Genomic DNA, 14,419 nt, shown 5'->3' with positions numbered 1-14,419 from the left:
AGTTGGGGAGTGGCCTTAAATATTGTGCAGTAAAGCATAGGTAGCACTCAAAAGGAACTCTGTGAATGGTATCACTGCAAAGTAATGTACAGTTACACAATACGTCATGCACCTTTATCACTCTTAACTCTCCTCAGGTGTTGGAAATAAAGAAAGCTAACATAGGGGGGAAGGCAGTAGGGGCAAGTGGGCTAGCTCCACCATTAGGGCCCCACTCAAATTTCAGGGTTCTAAAATAAGGGGTGGCCTCCATGAGTATAAAAGGGCTCTTGTCCCCACTGTTTACTTTCCTAGATTTATAACAACTGAAGAAGGCTTATGAATGGTTCCTGTACTCTTCTGTAAGAGCATGACAGTTTCTCATTCTTGTCTGTCTCTCCAGTATCCGAATCTTCCACTTCTTCTGATTGTATAGAATCTACTGTTTTCTAACCTTTCTTATGATGTGTTGGGTTCAGACTTTACATATGTAGAACTCAGCTTGAGGGATGCTCTGTGGTAATTTTTGCCAGTTCCTCCTTTCCCTTGCAGACCCTTGTGTCCCATGGAAATATCCTCTGGAGGGTTGGGGGACCCTTGGTACAGCAGAGGATGTTGTACTAAGGGGTATGGAGGGAGGGGAAGTTGCAAATATTGACTCTCCCTTCCTCTCCCTTTCTCAGCAGTAGCCACAGAAGGGCATGTCTTGGTCTAAGTCTATACTGTATGTTTAAAACATCACAAACTAGAATAGAAAAACTTAAAACTCCTATCAGCTGTAGAAATCTTCAGTGAGAAAAACTTCAGTAAGACTTCTGTCTAGTCACTGTAACAGAATCATCTTTACTAACTTCTTGAAGACCAACACCCTCAAAAATGCTCTGACTCTTGTGCCATCCAGCCTTATTTGAGCCAATGCCTGTGCTCTGAGTAGGGGTATGTCTGATCTCCCCAATCAATACATGGGAAAGCTTGTACAAGAGACATTCTCTGAAACTATCCTTAGAAAAAACAACAACTAGGAAACACATGCTAGGAATATGGGAAGCCCCTCTGAGCCACGTGGACTTGCTCATGGCAGCATTGTTGGTTTTTCTGGGTTTTTTTTAAAGGGAGCTGGTCCAGATAAATGTGACTAGAGCTAGACAATCTTTCTTTATCTGTTTTCCTGACTTCAATATTTGCTGCTGGTTTTTAAATTCTTCATAGATTGCTTTGCTGGGTCTAATGCTGGGTCTAATGCTGCTAGGAAGAGGAACCAGGAGAACCCCCCCCCAATAGCTGACCATTCCTGAGAGGTCATGGATTGCAGCTTAGCATCATAATGAAAGCTGTAGTCTTCTGTCAGCATCAGCTCATTCAGGCAGTTTCTCAGATTGCTCTTGTTTTTCTTTTAGTGCTGCAACCCCAGGTTCAGAGCCTGGTGACTTCCTCGCAAGTTCAACCAGTCACTATCCAGCAGCAAGTGCAAACGATGCAAGCTCAGAGGGTTTTGACACAAACAGCCAATGGCACCATCCAGACACTGACCCCGGCCACAGTCCAGGCAGTAGCTGCCCCTCAAGTCCAGCAGGTTCCAGTGAGTAGTTTTATGTTGTAATATTATGCGGGAAGGTTTAGTTTTCTGCACTTCCGAGGCATGTATATTTATGCAGGCGGTTTCCTTTCTGTTCAAAGTCAGGAAGTGGCTTCACTGCTTGGAGACCAGACTATCCTCAGCAGTGAAGTTCCTTAGGCTTAGATCACTGATGGACTGAATTGTAGGATAGCTTAGCCATAGAAAAATGGACAGCAGTGGTCCAATAACAGAAGAAGGTTAGCAGAGATTTTGGAGAGGGTTTTTTGTGGGGCGAGGGATATCAAACTACTAGATGTAGAGCTGTATCTATAGCATATTGGGGTTTAATATTTAGTAACGTGCCAGCTGCAGTATTGTTAAATGGAAAGGAAAATAATCAGAGACAATAGAGTATTCCTTGTTTCACTGCTGAAAGCTTTTAGTAGTTGGATACAACACGTTTTAGAACTGCCTTCATAACTACAAGGGTTAGAACTTGTTTTTGGTACAGAAGGATCAAATTGTCTTCAATGGCAGTCAGACTCCATACTGACAGCACAGTTCTTACTATATTCAGGGTCTTCCATACACCCAACAGGTTGGCTCATTGGCAAGTTCTTATTGGCCTTTGGCATTTGCAGGAAGGAGCATGGGGTGAACATACATTGAAGTAGTTGTTAGATATATATTGAAACTTGCATACTGGAACTCCATGCAGTCACACAGAAATCTGTTATAAAAAAGGTTGCCCAGCTTCTGCAGTGCTTGCAGTATTGAGCTTTGTGTTGTTGTGCTAAACCTTTTAACTGCCTCTTCTCCTTCTAGGTCCTTGTCCAGCCACAGATAATCAAGACTGATTCTCTTGTCTTAACAACATTGAAAGCTGATGGCAGCCCTGTTATGACTGTTCAGAATCCAGCCCTCACAGCACTGACCACGCCTATTCAGACAACAGCCTTGCAGGTACTGTAGGGCATCTTGCCTTCCCTTCCCAAACATGCACCTTCTCCCTCTTGCCAGCCAGTATAGTGTTTTTTGAATCTGTTAAGTGGGGCAGGCAGAAGGGATCATTTAACAAGTGAGCATCTACAGCCTGCACCAGCTGCAGCTTCTTCAAGAGTAACTCCATGTGGAGTTCTTTACTGTAATCAGGTCATGAAGTTATTAGAGCATGGATACTTGAGCTTAGGCTATCCTGGCCCAGTAATGGCTGCTGCTGGAAAACAGGCTGGAATTGGGCACAGGCTACCTTCACTACTGAGAGCACACTCAGATCACCTGTATCTCTAGTGGCAGCTTCAAATTGAGGAGAACCCCTTAGCTCTCTCACGAGAGAGTTCAGTCCCATCTAGAACATGACTCCCTATTTCCTGGGCTTGGGAAACACCTGTAGTACCTTCAAGCATCTATCCAGCATCTGCACAATCTCTTCTGATTCTGCTGGATGGAGAGGTATGAACTGACTCTCGTTGGCATACTGACAGCACTATGTCCCAAATCCCTGGATGACAGCTCCCTGGGGCTTCCTATAGATAGTGAACAGCATGAGGGACAGAATGGACCAAATGCCAAGGGGCCAAGCAGGAGTCCCCCAGAGCTGATCTCATGTAGCAACTGCAAGTAGGAGCAGAACCACCGTAACACAGAGGCCCCAGCTCCCAACCCACCGAACAAATTAATCTTTAACTGGGTCACTGTTTTTTTTAAAAGACTTTAGTTGGTGGCAATGGTACCATCTTGACCACAATGCCCATGGTGATGGGAGGGCAAGAGAAGATGCCCATCAAGCAGGTGCCTGGTGGTGCCAAGCAACCAGAACCACCAAAGGAAGGAGAGAGGCGGACAACCCATAATATAATTGAGAAGCGGTACCGATCATCTATAAATGATAAGATCATAGAATTGAAGGACCTAGTCATGGGAACAGATGCAAAGGTATGAGTTGCTTTGTGGCTGAAAGCAAAAAGACTGCTGTGATTTCAAACCCAGTTGACAATATGCTTGCAAGTCATAATTCTCTGCTCCTTTTTTATTTTCTTTATTTGAAAGTTAGAAAAATACATAATTATATGTGCACTAAACATGGCGAGACATAAATAAAAGAGATAAAAAGATATTTTGTGGTATTAATACACCTAGATTATCTGCTTCTTACTGAGATTATCAATCTTTGCTCAGTCAATATGGAGTTTTGGTCTCCCATGATAGATGCTAAATGTATTTGATTTGAATCCATTTCATATTCTTCCCTGTGATTGGGAAAATCATTGCAGCTTTAGTGTAGAAGCTTGTGCTGAAAGAGGATTTGGTGGCATTATTGCTAAAAATGATTGTTCATTCTCTTTAATGTATGCATATTATTTGCAGATGCACAAGTCAGGGGTACTGAGAAAGGCCATTGACTACATTAAGTACCTACAGCAGGTTAACCATAAGCTGCGTCAAGAGAACATGGTCCTGAAGCTTGCTAATCAGAAAAACAGTAAGTGTTGGGTGGCTCTTTAAGTGCCTTTGACCTCCTACTTCACTGTTTGATGACATATATTATTGGCTGCCCAGTTTTGTGTGGGCAGGTTAAGCAAGGGAAGCAAGGGAAAGCATGAAGGGGAAAGAAAACTGAATTGTGAATGTGTGTAGTTAATCTTTGCAATCTCTGGTCTTTTCAGAGCTGTTGAAGGGGTTTGACCTAAGCAGTTTGGTGGACAATGATGTAGATCTGAAGATGGATGACTTCAACCAAAATGCTCTGTTGATGTCTCCTCCAGCCTCTGACACAGGGTCACAAGCAGGCTTTTCCCCTTATTCTATTGATTCGGAACCAGGAAGCCCACTGCTGGATGATGCGAAGGTAGTCAACATCCTAAAACATTCTACAGAGGGAAGCGTGCATAAGGGTTGCATGCTACTTGTAGACATGGGTGATGTGTGCTGGTTGAGCTGGAGATCATGTGTTTGGCATTAAAGGCTGTAATGAACTATGGTTCTAGAGGAAGATGTGACTCAGAATACAAAGGTTAATCAGTTCCATGACATTATCATCCCTGGCTAGTTTAGGCTGTCATTGTGTGAAGTCCTGTACCCAAATACAATATTTCGTCTCACAGACCTTTTAATAAAAAGGTTGATGTAACTCTGCTGTCTCCCCTTCTTCTCTTGCCTCTTAACAGGAGTGAGAATAGGAAGAAGACATGTTGTGTACAATATATAGATATAAATTGATTGGCTGCAACAATAACACTAGCTCTCCTTCTGATTCAGCACACTCAGAAACGTGGAGGCATGATAGCGGAGATTGTTCGTATAGCCATGTTTGAAATGCTGTGATAAATTGTGAACATCACTCAATTCTTGTACATTCTCAGTAGGCCGGGAACAATTAATTATCTTCACTGTTTCACAGTTCTCTTGCTCTCTAACAAATCATCCTCTACCACTATGGTCTAGGTTAAAGATGAACCTGACTCTCCGGCTGCCGCTCTTGGAATGGTTGACCGCTCACGGATGCTGCTTTGTGCTCTTACGTTCCTCTGTCTCTCCTTCAACCCTCTAACATCCCTCCTAGAGGGCCAAAGGACAGCTGACTCTGATGGTTCTGTACATCATGGCTCAGGGAGGAGTATTCTGTCAATAAACTCAGGTACTGTCAGAAATCCAGTCTTTCAGTATACTTCTCCATGCTGCTTGTTTGGTGTTTGGAGTTCTTTAAGGATCACATATACAGTAGCTGAACACAGACAGTAGTAGTGACACTGGGGAAAAGGGGTGCTATTTATTTGCTTTAATATTTCTTTTAATTAAAGGATGTTATTTATTTGTATGCCCCCTTTCCATAGTTAAACCATACTCGAGGTTGCTTACATCAAAACATTTACACCATTCATTCATTCATATATCAACACTGGCCACTCCATTGGTTGGATACTGAGAAACCCCTGCACTGTATATTAAAGTAATGATTTGACCCTTGTTAGGATATTCTCTAAAGAATTGTGCAGGGCACTCCTTTGCATGTTTACTGGGGAGTAAGCTGCATTGTGTTCAGGGAAACTCACTCCTAAGAAAACTTGTATAGGGTTGCAGCCTTCATCTGTTCTGAGTTTTACTAGGTCATTTTAAAACCCCATCCTCATAGCACTTCTGCAGGACATGGGAGTTATTAAATGGGATTCTTACAAGAATCACATAGTCTAGTTACACTGTGAAATAATTTTTATCTATTTGAGTAAAATTCAGCATTTGTAGAGCCAATACAGATTGTGTTGCATTTTTTGAACATATTATATATATGTAACACACACACAAATCTGTAATCCCAACTTTAGCAGTGCAGTTTATTTGGGGCTCAGAGCCAAATCGCCTGAGCCCCCACCTCCTTATGTGCACAGCTTTTTTACATAATTAAAATTCATCCCAGTCTTGTTATTTTAAGATGTTACCTCATCCATCTCCCCTCTGGCCCCCCTTCATATCTCTTCTGGCATCTTTCCCTGTAGGCTCTGGTGGCTGGTTTGGCTGGATGATGCCCACTCTGATCCTGTGGCTTGTGAACGGTGTTATTGTCCTGAGTGTGTTCATCAAACTCCTAGTACATGGAGAGCCAGTGACTCGACTGCACTCTCGGTCATCGGTTACTTTCTGGCGGCATCGGAAACAAGCAGACCTGGATTTAGCTAAGGTAGGTCAAGTTCCTGCTTCAGAAAACAAATTTTGTTTCTTTCCCAGTTTGTCTTCTGGAGCAGTACTGAACAGGCAGCACCTCAAAGTGCAGATCAACTCTCCAGAGAGGCTTGTGCACTTGGGTTGCAAGCATTTGTCCTACTTCTGAAACACTTGTATGGTAAAGGACTCTGGAGCAATTTAGTTCTCCACTTTTCTCCTTTCAGAAAGCCCCAATAAAATATTTTTGAATTGCCACCCTCAGCTTTAGCTGTGTAAAGCAATCTTTGTTTTTGCCATGGGCCTGGGGTAAATTTGAATTTTGCAACTGAATCTAATTGTAAAAGTGGCCAGATTGTCACAGATTTGCTTAATATGCCTGAAGCTTTACAGTAATATCTCCAATAAAAGTATTTCAGAACATCAGTTATTATTTCAATCTTTCTTTATATACTGTTAGCATATTTGAATAAGATAGAGAACAAAGGCAGTTTGAAAGCTACTGTTGGTTGGTAAAACTGCTTTTTTGTAAACCGCTTAGAGATTTTCTCATCAAGCAGTATTACATAAATAAATGTAGAAATAGATTTAAGCGGAGATAAATAGAAGAGACCAAAAATGCAGCCTTAGGGTCAAAGATGCTGCATCTTTCAAGGCTAGGCTAAAGGTGATTATGCTTGATTGTGCAAGTTTCCACATGCCATCTCTGAGAGTCTCTGAAGTCACTGGACTCTCACACGTCTTTGCTGCACCTTCAGCTTTTCTGTTTTTGTTCTGTGCCTGCAGGAAGATTTTACTGCTGCTGCATCAAACTTACAGACTTGTCTGTCTGCCCTGGGCCGAGCACTGCCTGCCTCTCGTTTAGACTTGGCCTGCGGCCTGTCCTGGAACGTTATCCGCTACAGTCTCCAAAAGTTGGGGTTGGTGCGTTGGTTGCTAAAGAGGACATCTCGGCAGAGACGAGCAACAGAAGCCCCTGCAGGTTTTGAGGATGAAGCCAAAACTAGTGCGCGTGATGCAGCTCTAGCCTATCATAAGCTCCATCAGCTCCATATCACAGGTAAGTGGAAAAGGGAGAAGGTGGCCGCTTCTGTGAGTGTCTAGTGTGATGACCTAGACTTATCTATGTACTTTGTCTGTGTTCAATAGAACATTTAAAAAACCTAAGTCTGCAGAGAGTGCTTCATTCTAGCTTGATGATACAAGTAGTGCCGTACTCTTCTTTGGGGTGTGTCTCTTGTTAGATTTATTCTTACCTGAAAATCAATAGTATAACCAGCTGAGATGATTCAGGTAGTGAAATGAAGGATGGTCTTCTATTTGGCCTGTATGAAAGAGCGTGATATACATAGCTTGAGATTTGTTTGGTTGATTCCCAAAGTTACAATCTTATAAAGCCTTGGTTTATATCTATCTACAATCTTATAAAGATAAGATTGTAGATAGATATAAACCAAGGCTTTGCAAGGCAGGACATTACTGCGTTTTAAGGTTTGAATGTAACAGAATCTCAGTAGCTCAAAGGGCTTTCCCAGATCAAACCATGTGAGGAAATGTACAGGAAAAGTCTCACATGGCATGAGTTTAAAAAAGTGATGTATATATGTACCTTCAACTCAGGATAGTACTCGATGCATCTGGTGAAGTAGACTGCAGCCCACAAAATCTTGTGACATAATTAATTTGTCCAGTGATGCTGTATTCTAGAAGATTCAGGAAGAAAATATTCCAAGGAAATACCCCTTCATACAGCCGTATTTGAGCTTCTGCATGACTGTCTTTGGTGCAAGAGTCTATCTTGGCTGCCCCTCTGTAAATTATTTTAAAGGAGATGACACTTTGTCCTCTGGTTTCTGATTCAGGCAAGCTACCTTCCAGCTCTGCCTACTCAGGATTGCACATGGCTCTGTGTGCTGTGAATCTGGCTGAATGTGCAGAAGAGAAGATTTCACCAAGCACACTGGCAGAAATTCACCTGACTGCTGCAGTTGGCTTGAAGACCCGCTGTGGTGGCAAGCTGGGCTTCCTGGCGGTGAGTAAATCTCTTTCAAGCCTCCCATCAGAATTTAGAACAAGTATGTATTGTGGCATATTTCAACTGACTACGGTTTTGCATGTGAATGGAAGTGGCTTTTAAGTTGATCTGTATAATTAACTTTATGCAGAATGACTATCCTTGAGTCAGAGGCATGCATAGCTTTCCTTCAGCACCATATCTTACCATGGCACTTTTTCTTTCTTACCAGAGTTATTTCTTAAGTCAAGCCCAGAGCTTGTGTAGTTCTGAGCACAGCGCCATCCCCGACTCTTTGCGTTGGTTGTGTCACCCATTGGGGCAAAAGTTTTTTGTGGAGCGGAACTGGACAGTGAAAACAGCTGCCAAGGAGAGTCTATATTGCACTCAGAGGAACCCAGGTGAGACCCAGCAGGCTTGTGAATGCATTGCCCTAAGTCTGCCATCCAAGTTATGGGACAGCATTATGCATGTGTATGCTCACACTCTCTAGCCAATTCTTGCTTGAAAGATTTTGGTGCTGTAAGAAATTGTGGAACATTGACTGAGCAATCAAATGGACAGTTTCCCAAATGGTGGAGTTCTTTCTGCAAAGACTTTCTCTGCCCAAACAGATTTTTATTTATTATTTCATTTATATGCCAGTCAGCTCAATGTGGTATTCTCACAGCAACCCTGTGAGGTTTGTTAAGCTGAGAGTTGGTGACTGGCCTAAGGTCGCCCAGTGAGCTTCATGCCCAAGTGGGGTTTTGATCCCAGGTCCTAGTACAATATTTCAAATCTTGCATAACATGGCAAGGGTTTGCACCTGATTATTTTTGAGGGATACCTGTGTATTACTAGGGAAGCAGCCCTGAATCTTTTGTAACTTATTGAGAAAAGGAAATCAAGCTGATTGTTTTTTCATCTACAGCTGATCCCATTGCACAGGTGCACCAGGCATTCTGTGAGAACCTCCTGGAGAGAGCGGTTGAATCCCTTGTGAAACCTCAGGTTCCAAAGGGGGCTGCAGGACATGATGATGAAGAGCCCTGGTAAGCTGCAGTTCTGTCCCTACCCTATTGGCATTTTTTCTCAGGTCGAGTAGCCGATTCTGACTGCCTGCTCTGTCCGTTCCTGTATCTGAACAGGTGGGATGAAGGGTAGCAGCACAGATTTCATCTATTTGGTTAGGAGCAATGTGGCAGGGCCAACAGAATATTCCTGACATAATGCAGACACTTGAATCAAATTCATCTGCCATACCTATTGCCTATGTGGCAAAGGGCAGTTTCTCCTAGCAATTTGTGACTGAATTGCAGATAATGGATTAGTGGAGCATGCAGTTTTAAAAGCAACACTCAAGCTCAACAAGGTTCATCAGTAAATTATTTCTGTTTTGGAGACGGAAGCACAGAGAAGTGCTTAGTATGCTGGTGGATTGTTGAGAGTTCCATGATAAAAGAAAGTTCCCCAACAGAACTTGAATAATAGCAATTTGCAGAGCAAGGAGAGAGCTGGTAACCAGGCACTCTTGCTAAGAATAGCTGAGTCTGTTGAGCTTTGCCGATCAGAAGGTTGGGGGTTTGAATCCCCGCGACGGGGTGAGCTTCTGTTGCTCTGTCCCAGCTCCTGCCAACCTAGCAGTTTGAAAGCACGCCAGTGTAAGTTGATAAACGTAGAAGGTAAATGGTGTTTTTGTGCGCTCTGGTTTCTGTCACAGTGTTCTGTTGCACCAGAACCGGTTTAGTCACGCTGGCAACATGACCTGGAAAGCTGTGTGTAGACAAACGCCGGCTCCTTTGGCCTGCAAGCTAGATGGGCACTGCAACCCCATAGTCACCTTTGACTGGACATACCTGTCCAGAAGTCCTTTACCTTACCTTACAAAGTATACTAAGTTGCACATGTTAAACTGATGCACTGTAGAAATGTGTTGCATTGTCTTTACTGGTAAAAGTCTGATTTCTGCTTGTGCTTGTAGTGAATTCTCTAATGCTTTGGAATACCTGAAGTTACTCAATTCTTTTGTGGACTCTTTGGGAATTGGAACACCACCTTTCACTGGAAATTCTGTGTTGAGGTCTGCACTGGGTAAGTGTGAAGGATGCCCAGGTTGCTCAGTGTCCCATATTTCTCAGTTTCATGCTGGAGATCTGCAAGCATTTGCTGCTGAGTTAGTGTTCTAAACTTGATTCAGCTGCAACATTAATTAATGTTGCCCAGTTGATCAAAAGTGTATCTTAAGTCAATGATATTTTTCTTAAATCCATAAAGGCCAAAATTGTCATTTTTTTGAAATTTCAAACTCTCATAACTAAAAAAACCTGGGGTGAGATAAACTTTAGATTTAAACTTAGTTTTGATAATTCAACAAGTGTACAAAATATTAAGAAAATTGGATGGCATGAGGTAAAAAATTGGACCCCTTGATATGGAATGACCATATCTTCAATCTTCCATATGACAGCTCTTTAAATATTTAAATATGGCTATCCTATCTCATCTTAGTCTAAACATAGCCAGTTCCCTCAACCATTCCTCATATATGAGGAAGACACTGCTGATTCAAAGAAATATAACATTGAGCAGGTAGAATTTTCCTGATATCCCATGATAAATCTCTTTTAGATGTAGTGCAGTTTCTGCTTTTTAAGACAAGCAAGTGTCCAGTCACATGTCAGTGATAGTATTCTACATTGATCATGGTGAGATTTGATCAGCAGCTGAGTGGAGACCTCTAGAGGAGAGTTCAGTAATTATGTAGATCTAATTTTTTTCTGCAGTACTTACAGCCTTCTCAGCTGAGATCTGAAAGTAAATTCTTTTGACCACTTAATGGTTTGGGGGAACACACTGAGAGCTGGTAACTCAGCCAAGAGTCTTGAAAATTCTGGTTAGTGACTCCATTCCCAAGGCAGAAGCATTTTTAAATGAGATGCATATGTTGGCAGGGTGGTACCGAGCTGCCTGTCTCTGGTTGCTGTTGTTGTTCTCTTCTGCTGAAGCAGTAAGGTGAAGGGGGGAGTGTCTGGCAAGATGCTTGGCTTTGTACCAGCCTGTGTGTCAGTGGCAGCAGCAGCAGCAGCAGGTGGATGGTACCCTACTCTGCAGGATGGCATTCACTAATGTGCCCTGACTTCAGCAACAAAGGGAGTTGAATCAGTTTTCTTGTCCCAAGCCTAGCACACCTTGCCTGCCCCAAATGTCCATTTTGGCTCTCTTTCCCACAATTTATCCTGGTGACCTGCTCTTGTGCGAGTTCAACATCACAATCTGGAAGTCTTTTGGGACCCTGGGCAGGTTTACTTCAAGGAAGGGCTCACCCAGAAGCATTACTGTGATGGTATCATGCTGGTAACCCCTTGTCCCTGCCCGCTTTCCCAAATCAGGCCCTGGGCATTTCAAATGAGATCTGAACAGGTCTTGCTGGAAACTGACCTTTTCAGCATTGTCCTTCTTGTAAGGCTCCTCCTACCCGCAAGCAACCTCACACTATTCTAGTTCCTGGTAAGTTCATTTTCATTACACATAAATATGTGTAACTGGGACCCAATTCCATTCTTCAAAATGAAAAGCAGATCCAAGATGGAAATTTAGAACAGAGAAGTGTGTGGGGGGTATGGGTGTGACTTTTCCCTGCCTACCATTTTCTTACTCCAAATTGCCTTCCTCCCATGGCTGGCTCCCCTCCCCAGGAGCAAGGATTTCAGTGTGTTTGAATGCACTTTCGTAGGTTTACAGGGGGAAGGATCTTGATGTAAGGAAACAGTGGGTCGGGAAAAGATTCCCGTCTCCTGAAGCCATTAAAACAAAACCTGTTTGGATTTGCATTGGTGAGAGTGTCTCATATTTATTGTTATTTTGTCTCTGCATACCTAGGCCCTGATGTGGTGTGCAGGTGGTGGTCGTCTGCAATCACAATGACAATCAGCTGGCTCAGGGGTGATGATGCAGCCGTGAGATCCCAGTTTACCAACGTGGAGCGAATTCCTAAATGTTTGGAGATGACGGAGTGTGTGGCCTTTTTGCATTACTCTCACAATTGCCTTTTGCCACTTTAAATAGTTTCCAAACTAAGCTGCAGTATTTTGAGATTGTATTAACTGAAAATACCAGCTACCAGGCACTGGGGTGGTGGATGCAAAGACTCTTCTAAGTGTTAGATGCAGGGTGGAATTGGTCTGTGGCCATCTGGGTACTCAGTGCAGCATCAGGCCAGACTTGAGGGTCGGAGAGGGGGAGTTGCTCTGGTCTATAGAGAGATTCTTTCTCTCTCTCCCTTCAGGCTCTCTGTCCAGTTGGGTGGAGGATCTGGAGTGTGTGTTCCTGGCATTGGGAATCAGAACAGATTAGAGATTCTGCTGGTTTACTGCCCACCTCACTGCCCAGCAGTCTTTCTGCCTGAGCTGACAGATCTGGTCTTAGAGGTGGTGTTGAGGATTCCCATTCTGCTGGTGAGGCCTTTCTTCATGTGCCGCCTCAAGAAGTCCAGAGAAGGGGCAACATGAGGATGAGCCTTTTCTGTGTTGGCTCCCTGTTTGTGGAATGCTCTCCCCAGAGAGGCTCACCTGGCACCTTCATTATACACCTTTAGGTGCCAGACAAAATCATTCCTCTTCTCCTAGGCCCCTTGGCTAATCTAAGCAATCTATGGCCTTTTAAACTGTGTCTGTTGGGGAGGTTGTTTTTGTTTGATATTATGTTATGATGAGTGGCATAGAAATTTAATAACATTATTATTATTTATTATGGCAACTTAGTAAGTGAGAGGCTTATGGAGCTTATGGAGGTGGTTGGTCCATGACCACAATACCTTAAAGGCACTGACCTTGTTCCTGGCTTGGGATCTTTCTCTTCTCTCCTCCCTCCTTTCTAGGAATGCCCTTGTGAAAGCTGTCTTTCATGTGTGCAAAGCCATGAACGCCTCCTTGTCAAGCAAGGCAGATGGGCAGCAGAGCTCCTTTGGCCACTGTGAAAGAGCCAGCACTCACCTTTGGAATAGCCTCAACATGAGCAGTGGGGTCTCAAGCACGGGTCTCAATAACGTAAGTATCGTCATCCTCATCACAATCATTTACAACTGGCTGCACATTTACAACCGCCTTCTCCATCCTTTCCTGAGCCAAGGCTTGTGGGCAAATGTTTAGTCATCATTCCATGTGGCTCTGAGGTCAAATATCCTGGAGCTGAAGAAGCAGCAGCTAACATTTTTTTCTTCATGATTGGAGAGACAGAGAACGTTCCCTCTCCTCTTGCCCTTTTGTGTGTGTTGACTAGAGCTGCAGTGTTCCCTTTCCCACAGTAGTGCTTGAGGAGTGCATTTGTTTCCAGTGTGTTGGCTTCCAGTGCACTGCCAGAATTAGCAGGCTGAGCTCTTGTTTGGTCCTGTCCTTGTTGCTTTTAATTATGCCTCCTGGGTGAATTGTTGCCACAGAAGGCACTACATGTCTAGTCTCCTGTGGGCAAGAACAGTGTGAAGTCCTTGTATCAGGGCGTCAGCTTCACCTTCATTTCCTTGTTTCTATGAGAAGCTGGGGCTTTCCAAGTTTTGGCACTACAAGAATCAGAGCTGCTCATCACTGCTGGGTGGCAGCTGTAGTGCATTGTAGTTGCATTGCATGTTCTGGCAGTACTCGTGCAATGTTTCCGCAGTGCAGCACAGAGGTGCACCCATTTCTCCTCTGCAGGTGAGAATCTCCTCAGCTTGCCTGGATTGAATGCTCTTCTTTCCGATTCAGTGATTTAAGTGATGTGGTAGAAACTTCCTAGGAACTTTACATCTGAATTGGAAGGGGCCAAGAGGCCATCTGTACAATCCAGACTGCATTGTACTGCAAGCAGAAAGAAAGCATGAGAGATGAAAGTGGAGCACATGGGTTGAAAAGGCCGAGAAAAGGTATATGTGAAGGCAGTGAAAAGGCAAATAAAGTGCCCATCGTGACCTCTATTTTGCTTAGTTGATTTCCTTTTTGGGCATGGCCTAGATGAAGCAGCAGCTGTGGCAGCCATGGCAATCTGCTGCCCAGTGGCCCTTCGCCTGAACAAGGGCCACAAGGTGACTAAGAATGGGGCAAAGTCATGCCAATGCCATGGACACCTGACCAAGCACACCAAGTTTGTGTAAGACACGATGCAGGAGGCCTGCTGCCTCGTCTCCAAAAAGATATGTGTGATGGTGCTGTTCAAGATCTCCAAAGACAAATGAGCTGTGCAGTTCAACAAGAAAAGGG

The 14,419-nt window shown here is 43.6% G+C and overlaps 1 protein-coding gene across 1 annotated transcript in view; it reads left to right on the top strand.

The window, feature by feature from the left end:
- SREBF2 (sterol regulatory element binding transcription factor 2) overlaps window positions 1-14,419 on the top strand; it is a 35,709-nt gene that overhangs the window by 14,029 nt on the left and 7,261 nt on the right. Inside the window, exons 3-16 of the mRNA XM_081928648.1 lie at window positions 1,377-1,558; window positions 2,363-2,500; window positions 3,248-3,472; window positions 3,905-4,019; window positions 4,204-4,385; window positions 4,982-5,174; window positions 6,031-6,212; window positions 6,980-7,253; window positions 8,056-8,225; window positions 8,440-8,608; window positions 9,121-9,241; window positions 10,171-10,280; window positions 12,069-12,201; window positions 13,066-13,234. Coding sequence (XP_081784774.1) covers window positions 1,377-1,558; window positions 2,363-2,500; window positions 3,248-3,472; window positions 3,905-4,019; window positions 4,204-4,385; window positions 4,982-5,174; window positions 6,031-6,212; window positions 6,980-7,253; window positions 8,056-8,225; window positions 8,440-8,608; window positions 9,121-9,241; window positions 10,171-10,280; window positions 12,069-12,201; window positions 13,066-13,234 — 2,363 coding nt within the window. The remainder of the gene's footprint in view (window positions 1-1,376; window positions 1,559-2,362; window positions 2,501-3,247; window positions 3,473-3,904; window positions 4,020-4,203; window positions 4,386-4,981; window positions 5,175-6,030; window positions 6,213-6,979; window positions 7,254-8,055; window positions 8,226-8,439; window positions 8,609-9,120; window positions 9,242-10,170; window positions 10,281-12,068; window positions 12,202-13,065; window positions 13,235-14,419) is intronic.

The sequence above is a fragment of the Podarcis melisellensis genome (assembly GCF_964234715.1).
Source record: "Podarcis melisellensis genome assembly, chromosome: 10".
Classification (NCBI taxonomy): domain Eukaryota; kingdom Metazoa; phylum Chordata; class Lepidosauria; order Squamata; family Lacertidae; genus Podarcis; species Podarcis melisellensis.
This window is presented reverse-complemented; position numbering and strand designations above follow the sequence as displayed.